Source organism: Procambarus clarkii, chromosome 52 (genome assembly GCF_040958095.1).
Source record: "Procambarus clarkii isolate CNS0578487 chromosome 52, FALCON_Pclarkii_2.0, whole genome shotgun sequence".
Taxonomy (NCBI): domain Eukaryota; kingdom Metazoa; phylum Arthropoda; class Malacostraca; order Decapoda; family Cambaridae; genus Procambarus; species Procambarus clarkii.
The window spans coordinates 1,338,760-1,352,704 of NC_091201.1; the positions used below are offsets into that span (position 1 = coordinate 1,338,760).

The 13,945-nt window shown below is 44.1% G+C and overlaps 1 protein-coding gene across 1 annotated transcript; it reads left to right on the forward strand.

The window, feature by feature from the left end:
• Positions 1-11,330: 11,330 nt before the first annotated feature.
• LOC138352011 (probable serine/threonine-protein kinase clkA) lies at positions 11,331-13,594 on the forward strand. The gene is made up of 3 exons (XM_069304182.1): positions 11,331-11,358; positions 12,038-12,922; positions 13,590-13,594. The coding sequence occupies exons 1-3, from the start codon at positions 11,331-11,333 to the stop codon at positions 13,592-13,594; spliced, it is 918 nt and encodes a 305-aa protein (XP_069160283.1).
• Positions 13,595-13,945: the final 351 nt, after the last annotated feature.

The following is a 13,945-nucleotide window of genomic DNA, read 5'->3' on the forward strand; positions in this document are numbered from 1 at the left end:
GCCACACACACCACCACCACTGCCACACACACCACCACTGCCACACACACCACCACTGCCACACACACCACCACCACTGCCACACACACACCACCACTGCTACACACACACCACCACTGCTACACACACCACCACTGCTACACACACACCACCACTGCCACACACACCACCACCACTGCCACACACACACCACCACTGCTACACACACACCACCACTGCTACACACACACCACCACTGCCACACACACACCACCACTGCCACACACACACCACCACTGCTACACACACACCACCACTGCTACACACACACCACCACTGCCACACACACCACCACTGCCACACACACACCACCACTGCTACACACACACACCACCACTGCTACACACACCACCACTGCCACACACACACCACCACTGCTACGCACACACACCACCACTGCCACACACACCACCACTGCCACACACCACCACTGCCACACACACCACCACTGCTACACACACACCACCACTGCCACACACACACCACCACTGCCACACACACCACCACTGCTACACACACACCACCACTGCCACACACACCACCACTGCCACACACACCACCACTGCCACACACACCACCACTGCTACACACACACCACCACTGCCACACACACCACCACTGCCACACACACCACCACTACCACACACACCACCACTGCCACACACACCACCACTACCACACACACCACCACTGCCACACACACACCACCAATGCAACACACCACCACTGCTACACACACACCAACACTGCCACACACACACCACCACTGCCACACACACACCACCACTGCTACACACACACCACCACTGCCACACACACCACCACCACTGCCACACACACCACCACTGCTACACACACACCACCACTGCTACACACACCACACTGCTACACACACACCACCACTGCCACACACACCACCACTGCCACACACACCACCACTGCCACACACCACCACCACTGCCACACACACACCACCACTTCCACACGCACACCACCACTGCTACACACACACCACCACTGCCACACACACCACCACCACTGCCACACACACCACCACTGCCACACACACCACCACTGCCACACACACCACCACCACTGCCACACACACACCACCACTGCTACACACACACCACCACTGCTACACACACCACCACTGCTACACACACACCACCACTGCCACACACACACCACCACTGCCACACACACACCACCACTGCTACACACACACCACCACTGCCACACACACCACCACTGCTACACACACCACCACTGCCACACACACCACCACTGCCAGACACACACTACCACTGCTACACACACCACCACTGCCACACACACACCACCACCACTGGGAGCCCTGTCGACCCTACCATACCACCATCACTGGAGCCCCGTCCACCCTACCCACCACCACCACTGGGAGTTGTATCCATCCATCCCCCCGCTGCCACCACTGGGAGTCCCGTCCACCCTACCCCACCAACACCACTGGGAGTCCCGTCCACCCTACCCCACCACCACCACTGGGAGTTCTATCCATCCATCCCCCCGCTGCCACCATTGGTGATCGCGGCGCCCGCCGGGCGTGTGGTCAGCGTGGGAGGCCTTATCTTGACCCTGCAGATGTACTTTGTGTCAAGCTCTTCCGCCCTCCCCACCAGTCTCGGACACTCTCTCACCAAACAACTTCCAAAAAAACAGTTCATCGCGTATACTACAATCACACGGAGGTAAAGCAACACCAATTTGCAATTTGCTGTTTCATGAGAGATAATTTACTGCAACAAGCAAAGCTTTTGCTTAAAGAAAAATTCTTAGCTGCTGCAACTTCTGCTTTTGTGCTGTTGTTGCAACCTATACTACTTTTTTAAGTGTGCTGTTGTTGTTGTTCCTTCTGATGCTGCTACTTTTGCTGCTTCTCTTGCTAAGGTAACATCAACACTTCGTATATTTGCGATACTTGAATTAAATAATAAAACTAGAACTTCCTACAAGAGAGAAAACACTTAACTGGGAAGAAGGCTTCGTGACGCAACACTGTGGCAGGTGCCCCCTGGGGTCGTACGGTCATTAGTGATCGTTAGGAGGGGACAGATAGTTCAGAGCAGATTGATGGTAGTTTATAGGGAGAGTTACGAGCCGACAGTTTACAGATTTGTCAGTTCTTGAGTAACTCATGACGTTCACCTGTCAGATCCTACTCGGTACAGTGTAGTAGGTACAGTGTACTAGGTACAGTGTACTAGGTACAGTGTACTAGGTACAGTGTACTAGGTACAGTGTATTTCTAATGCTTACTGGGAGAGTGTTGAACAGCTGTGGACCTCTGATGTTCAGACAGTGTTCTCTGATTGTGTCTATGGCACCTCTACTCCTCACTGGACCTCTGATGTTCAGACAGTGTTCTCTGATTGTGCCTATGGCACCTCTACTCCTCACTGGTCCTCTGATGTTCAGACAGTGTTCTCTGATTGTGTCTATGGCACCTCTACTCCTCACTGGACCTCTGATGTTCAGACAGTGTTCTCTGATTGTGTCTATGGCACCTCTACTCCTCACTGGACCTCTGATGTTCAGACAGTGTTCTCTGATTGTGTCTATAGCACCTCTACTCCTCACTGGACCTCTGATGTTCAGACAGTGTTCTCTGATTGTGCCTATGGCACCTCTACTCCTCACTGGACCTCTGATGTTCAGACAGTGTTCTCTGATTGTGCCTATGGCACCTCTACTGTTCAATGGTTCTATTCTGCATTTTCTTCCATACCTTTCGCTCCAGTATGTTGTTATTCTACTGTGCACAGATGGGACCTGGCCCTCCAGTATCTTCCATGTGTATATTATTTGACACCTTTCTCGTCTCCTTTCCAGAGAGTACATTTTGAGAGCTTTGAGACGGTCCCAATAGTTTAGATGTTTTATCGTGTCTATGCGTGCCGTATATGTTCTCTGTATTCCCTCTAACTCAGAGATCTCTTCTGCTCTGAAGGGGGAAGTGAGTACCGAGCAGTACTCAAGACGGGACAACACCAGTGATTTAAATAGTATTAACATTGCTGTGATCTCTGGATGTGAACGTTCTTATAATCCATCCTATCATTGTCCTGGCCGCCGCCGCCGCTATATTTGCTCGGTTATGTTCACTAAATGTCAGGTCGTCAGACATCATTACTCCCAGATCTTTTACATGTTGCTTTCCTTCTATGAGTAGGTCAGATTGTGTCCTGTACCCTGTGTCCTGTACTCTGTGTCCTGTACCCTGTGTCCTGTACCCTGTATCCTGTACCCTGTGTCCTGTAGCCTGTGTCCTGTACCCTGTGTCCTGTGTCCTGTATCCTGTACCCTGTGTCCTGTACCCTGTATCCTGTACCCTGTGTCCTGTACCCTGTGTCCTGTACCCTGTGTCCTGTACCCTGTGTCCTGTACCCTGTATCCTGTACCCTGTGTCCTGTACCCTGTGTCCTGTACCCTGTGTCCTGTGTCCTGTACCCTGTGTCCTGTGTCCTGTACCCTGTGTCCTGTACCCTGTGTCCTGTACCCTGTGTCCTGTACCCTGTGTCCTGTGTCCTGTACCCTGTGTCCTGTACCCTGTGTCCTGTACCCTGTGTCCTGTACCCTGTGTCTGTGTCCTGTACCCTGTGTCCTGTACCTGTGTCCTGTGTCCTGTGTCCTGTACCCTGTGTCCTGTACCCTGTGTCCTGTGTCCTGTACCCTGTGTCCTGTACCCTGTGTCCTGTGTCCTGTACCCTGTGTCCTGTGTCCTGTACCCTGTGTCCTGTACCCTGTGTCCTGTGTCCTGTGTCCTGTACCCTGTGTCCTGTACCTGTGTCCTGTACCCTGTGTTTCTTTAAGTACCTCATTAACCCATACCTAAGTCCACTTCAGAACTGTGAAAAAAAAATCTAGGATATATTATAAAAAAATATTAGATCCATGGGGCAGATGCTAGAGCTTAAGGCGGGTCCCAGGAGGCGGAGCCCCACCAAACAGTGACCTTGGCGTCCATATGAAAACAAAAGTCCGTATCAAAACAGGAAATTAAATGATATCATCATTCTGTGAAGACCTTTATATCACGGTCTTAGAGGGGGGCGATGGGTAGTTGAGGTAGAGGGGGTGTTGGGGGCTTCTACCCCCCTCTATCCCCCCCCACCCCTGGCCCCATCCCCCTCCCTACAGGAACGTGTTATTGTTGACAGCATCAACAATGATCTATCTTATTACTTCTCTCTGTTTGGTCACTCCTTTCGTCTCCTTTCGTCTCCTTCCTCTCTCTCTCTCTCTCTCTCTCTCTCTGTCTCTCTCTCTGTCTCTCTCTCTGTCTCTCTCTCTGTCTCTCTCTCTGTCTCTCTCTCTGTCTCTCTCTCTGTCTCTCTCTCTGTCTCTCTCTCTCTCTGTCTCTCTCTCTCTCTCTCTCTCTCTCTCTCTCTCTCTCTCTCTCTCTCTCTCTCTCTCTCTCTCTCTCTCTCTCTCTCTCTTCTCTCTCTCTCTATCTCTCTCTCTCTCTGTCTCTCTCTCTCTCTCTCTCTCTCTCTCTCTCTCTCTCTCTCTCTCTCTCTCTCTCTCTCTCTCTCTTCTCTCTCTCTCTCTCTCTCTCTCTCTCTCTCTCTACTTACTTAACTATGCCTTGATGGCAGGTTAGGTTAAGCGCTTGGGTCCCATCCCGGCCTGTGCTGGTAGGTAATGCTAAACCACACACAATATCCTGAGTCGTAACTACTTAAGTATCGGATTGGCTTGGCCAGTTTCTTGAGCTACCATAGAACAACCTTCCATAAATACCCAAGTTACGGAACTCTTCACTCTACCCACCATGAGAGTAAGAACAAGACCGGACCGTCAAGATGCCGACATAGAAGACACCACTTGACAAACAGCGTCCACTATGCTTGATTAATCTTTGTATGTACCCTATTTAACCTTCTGATCCTTAGCTTCTTTTCTCTTTCATGTCTACCCTATGTACACCCTTTGTTTACACCTGATCCCATTGTTCGATCCATTTGTATTCACCTGACCCGCTATTAATATAAAATATAATGTTCTGTACTGTAACACCTGAGGATTGCCGTCCGAACTGCGGCCCGGACGGCAATCCTCAGGTCACTAACCTCCCTTTCTGGAGGAGCCAATCTGCAAGTCCTTCGCACATACTATGTACAGGCAGTCAGATCAGTGATCGATTATGCCGCACCTGCACTCACAAATCTATCACACCAACAGTGGAAAAAGCTTGAAGTCGCCCAAAACAATGCTATGAGAGCCGCACTGGAAGCCCCCATGTGGACCAGGCTTGAAACTCTTAGACTGGAGACGGGTTTGCCCTCTCTACAAGAAAGAATATCACAAAGGACAGCTACAATTGTCAGTAAGATAATTATTTCTTCTGATCCAATCCCAGTACGGCAGGCCTTGGTGGTTGGATTAGGCCAAAACAATGGAAACTCTTGGGTTGCAAGAGCAGGAAAAGTCGTAAACAGACTACATTTAAAAAACATGATTCTTGATAGAGAGGGTGATCATCCACACCCAAATTACACTCCTTCCGCGCCGTGGGAAGAGCCTACTTTCTAAATAGTAATAGAAAGTCTCCCAATGAAAACGGCTGCCTATGATCCGACAATCCTAAGGCTCATAATAGAAGAGCAAATGTATAGCATAGCAGTAGCAGGAGCCACCCACATCTTCACAGACGGATCGGTGGACACAGAAAATGAGAGTGCTGGCGCTGCTCTTTGCACGACCAGCGTTCAGGCATATTGGAGACTGGGAGGACTAGTATCATCAACCCAAACTGAGCTGTTTGCCATACAACAGGCATTCGCATATGTGATTGCACAAAACACTCAAAATGCAATCATACACACAGACTCAAAAGCTGCACTTCAAATACTAGGACAAAAACAGTGGAAAGATAATGTGGAAATAATTACCACCATTTTGTATCTTGGAGCAGTCGCTAAAGGCAAAGGCCTCAACATAACTTTAAACTGGATCCCATCCCATATTGGAATCCCATTAACTGAAAAAGCTGATGAAATTGCTAAATTGGCAACTCGTCATCCAGTGATACATAAAACAATTCAACTCAGCCTAGAGAACATAAAAACACATCATCACCAAAAAACTCTCACATCTCAACAAAGCCGACCTGCACCAGAGAATAGCTGAAGGTTCGCCATCTGCAACATGGTATCTTCAGGCAACCAAATTAGAAAGGTTAAATATCCCAAAAGGAATCCACAGGGAAACAGCAGTTAGGTTATATAGACTACGGCTAGGTTACAGATGCAACTGGGAGATTGGTGAACCCCGACAGAGAGAGTGCATCTTCTGCCAAACTGTCACAGAGAAAGCCATTACTTCACTATCTTCTGGAATGTGAAGCAACCAATGACCTTAGAAGAGCTTTAAGAGTTCCTGAATCTTGCAGTGGCCACCCTGAAGCCATCAACACAGTCACTCTCCTGGTCAAAAAGGTGTTCAGCAGCTGGACAAAAAAAATTGTACCACTTACGGGCTATTCATGCCCGTACCACCTCTTGGGTGGCTTAATCTTCATCAATCAATCACTGTAACATCACTTGAGAATAAACCATGGAGGTTCGAAACATCGTGTGATTTTTTTTATTAGAGTAATACATTCTTTAGTTATTCAACTCTTTTTTTCTTCACCTTGAAAACAACATAACTTTTGGTGAACTCTTCTAGTTGAACCCTGATGCAAGACATTAGTAAGAGGGATAGAAGCCTAAATCAGAAAATAGTAAATACGGAATATGCTGTCATATTCAGTGAGACATGTATATATATGTATATATATATATATATATATATATATATATATATATCCATCTATATATATATAGATAGATAGATAGATATATATATATATATATATATATATATATATATATATATAATATATATATATAATAATATATATATATATATATATATATATATATATATATATATATATATATATATATATATATATATGCAACAATGATCACAAAAACACTGATCCAAGTATGCAGAATAACCACATATGAAAAATAGAAAATGCTTAACGCGTTTTCGGCTAATTCGCCTTCATCAGAGCAAAGTAGAATGAAGATAAGTTTGCTGATCAGACCTTTATATCCGCCTGGGCAGATCACCTGACCACCAAAAATAAGTGGAGGAAAGGAATTATAAGAAAGAAGGTAACTGCAGAAGGCCTATTGGCCCATACAAGGCAGCTCCTTTTAATATCTCCAAGTGCCATACGTGTTTAAATGATTGCTATATTGTTTTGACGTGCTATATTGAGGCTTAAATAGGGATCCAACTTGTACATACCGGGGCTCACATTAAGGCTGTTGTTACAATGTTTGATCAGAGCAGACTCGATCACGTTTCGTTCAACAAAATCCTTACTTTTAACAATACATTTTGCCCCTGTGAAGTCGATAGAATGATTACATAAACTGGAATGTAAATACAATGCACTGGATTGCTGGGCTGTACGAATAGCATATGAATGCTGTTTTAAACGCGAGGAAAGAGATTTACCAGTCTGGCCGATGTAAACACATGCACACTCATTACAAGGGATGGAATACACACAACCTGCTACAGACGAGGGCGAGTTCTTAATTAACATGGACTTAACTGTATTATCATTTTTGAACACTAGATTAATATTAAGGTTCTTCAGGGCTGGGGCAAGATTTACTAGACCTCAGAATATGGTAATACCAACGAATTTTTCAGTTCTGGTTTCGACTTAGTAGTCTGTTTGTAGAAAGTCCTTTTTGCTTGACCAAACGCAAGATCCAAGATCGATTTTGGGTATTTTAACTTCTTCCCAATTTCAAATATATTTGCTATTTATGAAGAAAAATTGTTCTGTTGGTTCGATTCCTGGTCAGGAGAGTAACGTTTGGCCACGTTTACTTTCCCCCTAATGCCTCTCTTCACCTAGCAGTAAATAGGTACCGGGAGCTTGGCGACTCGTGGGGGGTCAACATGGGAGGGACCTCGATATTAGCCTAAAGAATACACGCAGGCTTCCTGTCCCCCCGACAAAACCAATGATATATATATATATATATATATATAATATATATATATATATATATATATATATATATATATATATATATATATATATATATATATATGTGTGTGAATATCCGGCAAGTATGTGGTTGTGTAGACGGCCGGATGTGCTGAGGGCTATGTTGTGACCGGTCACAACATAGTCATGCTGAATGTGCGCAGACTGAGCGAGATGCGGTAAAGCTGCGCAGGAGAGTGTAACAGGATTGTTAATTGTGTCAACAAGGTCTAAAATGGTTTATTAGTTTGCCGAGGTTAATTGCGAGAGACAGTAGAGGATAATGAGTGTGTTAAGGGATAAGACGGCTTAGTTAACAGTTATTGGAGGAAGGAAAATATAAGGGTTATCTCAGCGAGGTGGAGGAGAGCGGTGTTGCCAGCTTACCCTCGTGCTAGATCCGTGTGGGAAGTGCTTAAAATACTCACTCTAGGAGAATGTGGTGATAGTGGAATTATTCGTATGCTTATTGGTGTTAACTTCGTTACTAACTATGGAAATTTTAAAGGTAATGTTCTAGAAAAACCTGTTTGTAACTGTCGGTTATGTAGACGTGGCAACAAGCTGCGGACTGGGGGCTTCAGCCGCCTCACCGCCAGTTTGAACTTCAGTGTTGTGGAGGCGGTCGGAGCGTCAAGACGTAGGGCTGTACACTCACCTAGTATATTGTTCAAATCTTCAAGGGTCGTGAAGAGGATTCGAACCTACGTCCGAGAGCATCCCAGACGCTGCCTTTATCGACTAAGCTACGACATGGTTAAAAGAACTGAAACCAGAATTTCTACTGAACTTACTTGGATCCTGCAGCCTCTCCGAGACACAAACCAGGCTTTTACACAATTCCCCCATACACTTGAGTTATGTCAATAAGCTGTTCTACCTCTTCGCCCCTACCCTTTCGCAGTAAAATCCTGGTTTGTGTCTCGGAGAGACTGCAGAATCGAAGTAAGTTCAGTAGAACTTCTGGTTTTAATTCTTTTAACCATGTCGTAGCTCAGTCGATAAAGGCAGCGTCTGGGATGCTCTCGGACGCAGGTTCGAATCCTCGTCACGGCCCTTGTGGATTTGTTCATTTGATGCATCACTCTATTGTGATTTCTGTGTGTAATACTCATATGTGTTCCTAAGCATGTATATATGTATCTGACACTCACCCAGTACATCTATAGTTTATTCATTCTGTTAAGTATATTGTCACTGAAGGCACAGGTTAAGTAGTCTCCTCAAGTAATGTGCATGCAGTGTTATGCTGTGAATAGTGACTAATGTAGGTGATAAAGAACCTTAATTGTAGCCACAGGTATTATATTTTAAATCTATTTTGCCCTGGGTAAATAATTACTGGTGATAAGTGGTTATATGTGTCTATATCTACCCTTTCTTTCCTCTTGGCTGGAGAGGAAATTTGTGGAAAGGTTTTTGTATAACTTTGTTTGGGCAAGTTAATGGTATTAGGTGGGTTGTTGTGTGTAAAACCCGGTGTTGGCTACATGGTGGGGTCTTAATACCATTACCTCTCTCGCTCTTTCCCTTAGATAACCGCCCGTGATAGATTATATCATATTTAGTTATAGGGGCGAGTGCGGGCCGAGCCTGAAAGACATGTTTTGACAATATAAGGACTTAAGCATATATTTATATGTATACTAGCTGTACCCGGCCACGCGTTGCTGTGGCTCAACAACCTTCCCCTGTCCCCCATTCCTCCCACTATTCCCCACTCCCCCGTCCCCTCGTCCTCCCCACCATCCCCAACTGCCCCGTCCCCTCGTCCTCCCTACCATTCCTCACTCCCTCATCCGATGCATTCCTAAGTGATCTGATGTTCCCTTCAGAAAATTGGGAACATCAAATGATCTGGGTTCTCATTAGAGAAAAATTAGAGCAGTTAAAAAACGAAATGAAAAACAATGAACAAATTACAAAATAAACTGTACTCGCCAAATGAACGGTATGGTAAACAACACAGCTCAATTCCAAGACAATATCACAAAATAATTATATCAAAATGAAAAAAAAAAACGAAATCTATGAAAAATTTAATTTATCAATGCAATCGGAAACACTGAAATGGAATCGTAACATATTTACTATAGCATGTGTTGCTCTTACGTACAACAGATGGCGCTATTTTTTTTAAAGCATGGTTTTACCTGTTACTGGTGTTGCATCTATATAGTAGGTATATAAAAACACGCACGTATTCGAATGGAACGTTGTGTCAAAATTTCTAAGCAATCGGTAAAGAGATTTTGAAGAATTCCCTCACGTGAAAAAAACACATGGAAAACATAGTTTAAAAAAAAAAAAACATGTTTTTTCCCGTCACAGACGTGACATCTATATAGTATGTATATAAAGATCTACTTACACGGGATTTTTAAAAAGACACGGGATTATTAAAAAGACACGGGATTATTAAAAAGACACGGGATTATTAAAAAGACACGGGATTATTAAAAAGACACGGGATTATTAAAAAGACACGGGATTATTAAAAAGACACGGGATTATTAAAAAGACACGGGATTATTAAAAAGACACGGGATTATTAAAAAGACACGGGATTATTAAAAGACACGGGATTATTAAAAAGACACGGGATTATTAAAAAGACACGGGATTATTAAAAAGACACGGGATTTTTAAAAAGACACGGGATTATTAAAAAGACACGGGATTATTAAAAAGACACGGGATTATTAAAAAGACACGGGATTATTAAAAAGACACGGGATTATTAAAAAGACACGGGATTATTAAAAGACACGGGATTATTAAAAAGACACGGGATTATTAAAAAGACACGGGATTATTAAAAAGACACGGGATTATTAAAAAGACACGGGATTATTAAAAAGACACGGGATTATTAAAAAGACACGGGATTATTAAAAGGGACATTTTCAGACGCTGGCAAAATAGGTCGGGTTGTAAAGTCTGAGGAAGTCTGAAAATCGTCAAAAAACGATCTAGATAGACTTTTATAACAGATAATTTTTTTGGGGGTTGAGGGACTCCATGACATTCACAAATTCAAAATTTCTATTGACCATTTCGGAAATAATCTTGTTATTAGACTGACCTAAAAAAATCGCATAGGACAATTTTTGTCGGGGGGGGGGGTAGGAACTCATTTGTGATATCGATTTGATAATTTCAATTAATTTTTATCTTTACATCCAAGATGGCCGCCGATTTTGAATTTGTAACAGGCAAGTTTTTCGAAATCGTATTAGAGACTTTCTTTTATTAGACTTAACTGAAAACTCTGTTCATTTAGAGTTGAATTATGGACAGTCAAGAAATACAACAGAATTTATCTCCTTAGACTAAAACGTCAATTTTGTTGTTAATCTTACGTGTTATGCTGTTCCCTAAGGTTAGTGTTTCCCTGTTCTGCCTGTTCTTACCTGTTCTGCCTGTTCTTACCCTGTTCTGCCTGTTCTTACCCTGTTCTGCCTGTTCTTACCCTGTTCTGCCTGTTCTTACCCTGTTCTGCCTGTTCTTACCCTGTTCTTACCCTGTTCTAACCCTGTTCTAACCCTGTTCTTACCCTGTTCTCACCCTGTTCTTACCCTGTTCTGCCTGTTTTTACCCTGTTCTAACCCTGTTCTAACCCTGTTCTGCCTGTTCTTACTGAGGGTTCCCAACACTCCTACTAACTTAAGAAAGGGTACAAGAACCAGGAATATTAATCTATTAATCAATACTAATATTAATTGATTATTAATCTAATTAATCTAACCTTAACCATATAACTTGTGCAAACATCAACGTAGACATCTTAGGCAAGATAACACACAGATATCAAGTTGTTGTCTCCTAAGATCATCATCAACGATACATATATAATATACAACCTCGACTCTATATAAGTTCTTTACGCTATAGTTACTCAACTGGCATTAGGATATCCTGCAAAAAACGATAGCAACTACAGCATCATCGATAGCAACAACAGCATCATCGATAGCAACAACAGCATCAACGATAGCAACAACAGTATCAACGATAGCAACAACAGCATCAACGATAGCAACAACAGCAACAACAGCATCAACGATAGCAACAACACCATCAACGATAGCAACAACAGCATCAACGATAGCAACAACAGCATTAACGATAGCAACAACACCATCAACGATAGCAACAACACCATCAACGATAGCAACAACAGCATCAACGATAGCAACAACAGCATTAACGATAGCAACAACAGCATTAACGATAGCAACGATAGCAACAGCAGCATCAACGATAGCAACAACAGCATCAACGATAGCCACAGCAGCATCAACGATAGCAACAACAGCATCATTGATAGCAACAACAGCATTAACGATAGCAACAACAGCATCAACGATAGCAACAACAGCATTAACGATAGCAACAACAGCATTAACGATAGCAACGATAGCAACAGCAGCATCATCGATAGCAACAACAGCATCAACGATAGCCACAGCAGCATCAACGATAGCAACAACAGCATTATTGATAACAACAACAGCATTAACGATAGCAACAACAGCATCAACGATAGCAACAACAGCATCATCGATAGCAACAACAGCATCAACGATAGCAACAACAGCATTAACGATAGCAACAGCAGCATCAACGATAGCAACAACAGCATCAACGATAGCCACAGCAGCATCAACGATAGCAACAACAGCATTATTGATAGCAACAACAGCATTAACGATAGCAACAACAGCATCAACGATAGCAACAACAGCATCATCGATAGCAACAACAGCATCATCGATAGCAACAACAGCATCAACGATAGCAACAACAGCATCAATGATAGCAACAACAGCATCAACGATAGCAACAACAGCATTAACGATAGCAACAACAGCATCAACGATAGCAACAACAGCATTAACGATAGCAACAACAGCATTAACGATAGCAACAGCAGCATCAACGATAGCAACAACAGGATTAACGATAGCAACAACAGCATCAATGATAGCAACAGCAGCATCAACGATAGCAACAACAGGATTAACGATAGCAACAACAGCATTAACGATAGCAACAGCAGCATCAACGATAGCAACAACAGGATTAACGATAGCAACAACAGCATCAATGATAGCAACAGCAGCATCAACGATAGCAACAACAGGATTAACGATAGCAACAACAGCATCAATGATAGCAACAGCAGCATCAACGATAGCAACAACAGGATTAACGATAGCAACAACAGCATTAACGATAGCAACAGCAGCATCAACGATAGCAACAACAGGATTAACGATAGCAACAACAGGATCAATGATAGCAACAGCAGCATCAACGATAGCAACAACAGGATTAACGATAGCAACAACAGGATCAATGATAGCAACAGCAGCATCAATGATAGCAACATAGCCAACATAGCCAACATACCACATCAATATTTCACCCACTTTTAAACCAGAGTAGAGATTAACCAGGCAGCATCGGAGCCACTAAGTTATTATTGTCTGTGATCTCTGGCCAGGGCCATCCATCAGGGCCATGTTGACACACTCCCAGGCGACGTCACAGGCTGGCCAGGGCCATCAGGGCCATGTTGACACACTCCCAGGCGACGTCACAGCTGGCCAGGGCCATCAGGGCCATGTTGACACACTCCCAGGCGACGTCACAGCTGGCAAGGGCCATCAGGGCCATGTTGACACACTCCCAGGCGACGTCACAGCTGGCAAGGGCCATCAGGGCCATGTTGACACACTCCCAGGCGACGTCACCGCTGGCAAGGGGCCATCAGGGCCATGTTGACACACTCCCAGG

Excerpts from the sequence above, each read along its gene's own strand:
- LOC138352011 (XM_069304182.1), top strand. The coding sequence starts at position 11,331 with ATGGCCGCCGATTTTGAATTTGTAACAG. Across the intron at positions 11,359-12,037 it reads CGATTTTGAATTTGTAACAG|TTACTCAACTGGCATTAGGA; the intron begins GCAAGTTTTTCG and ends TTTACGCTATAG.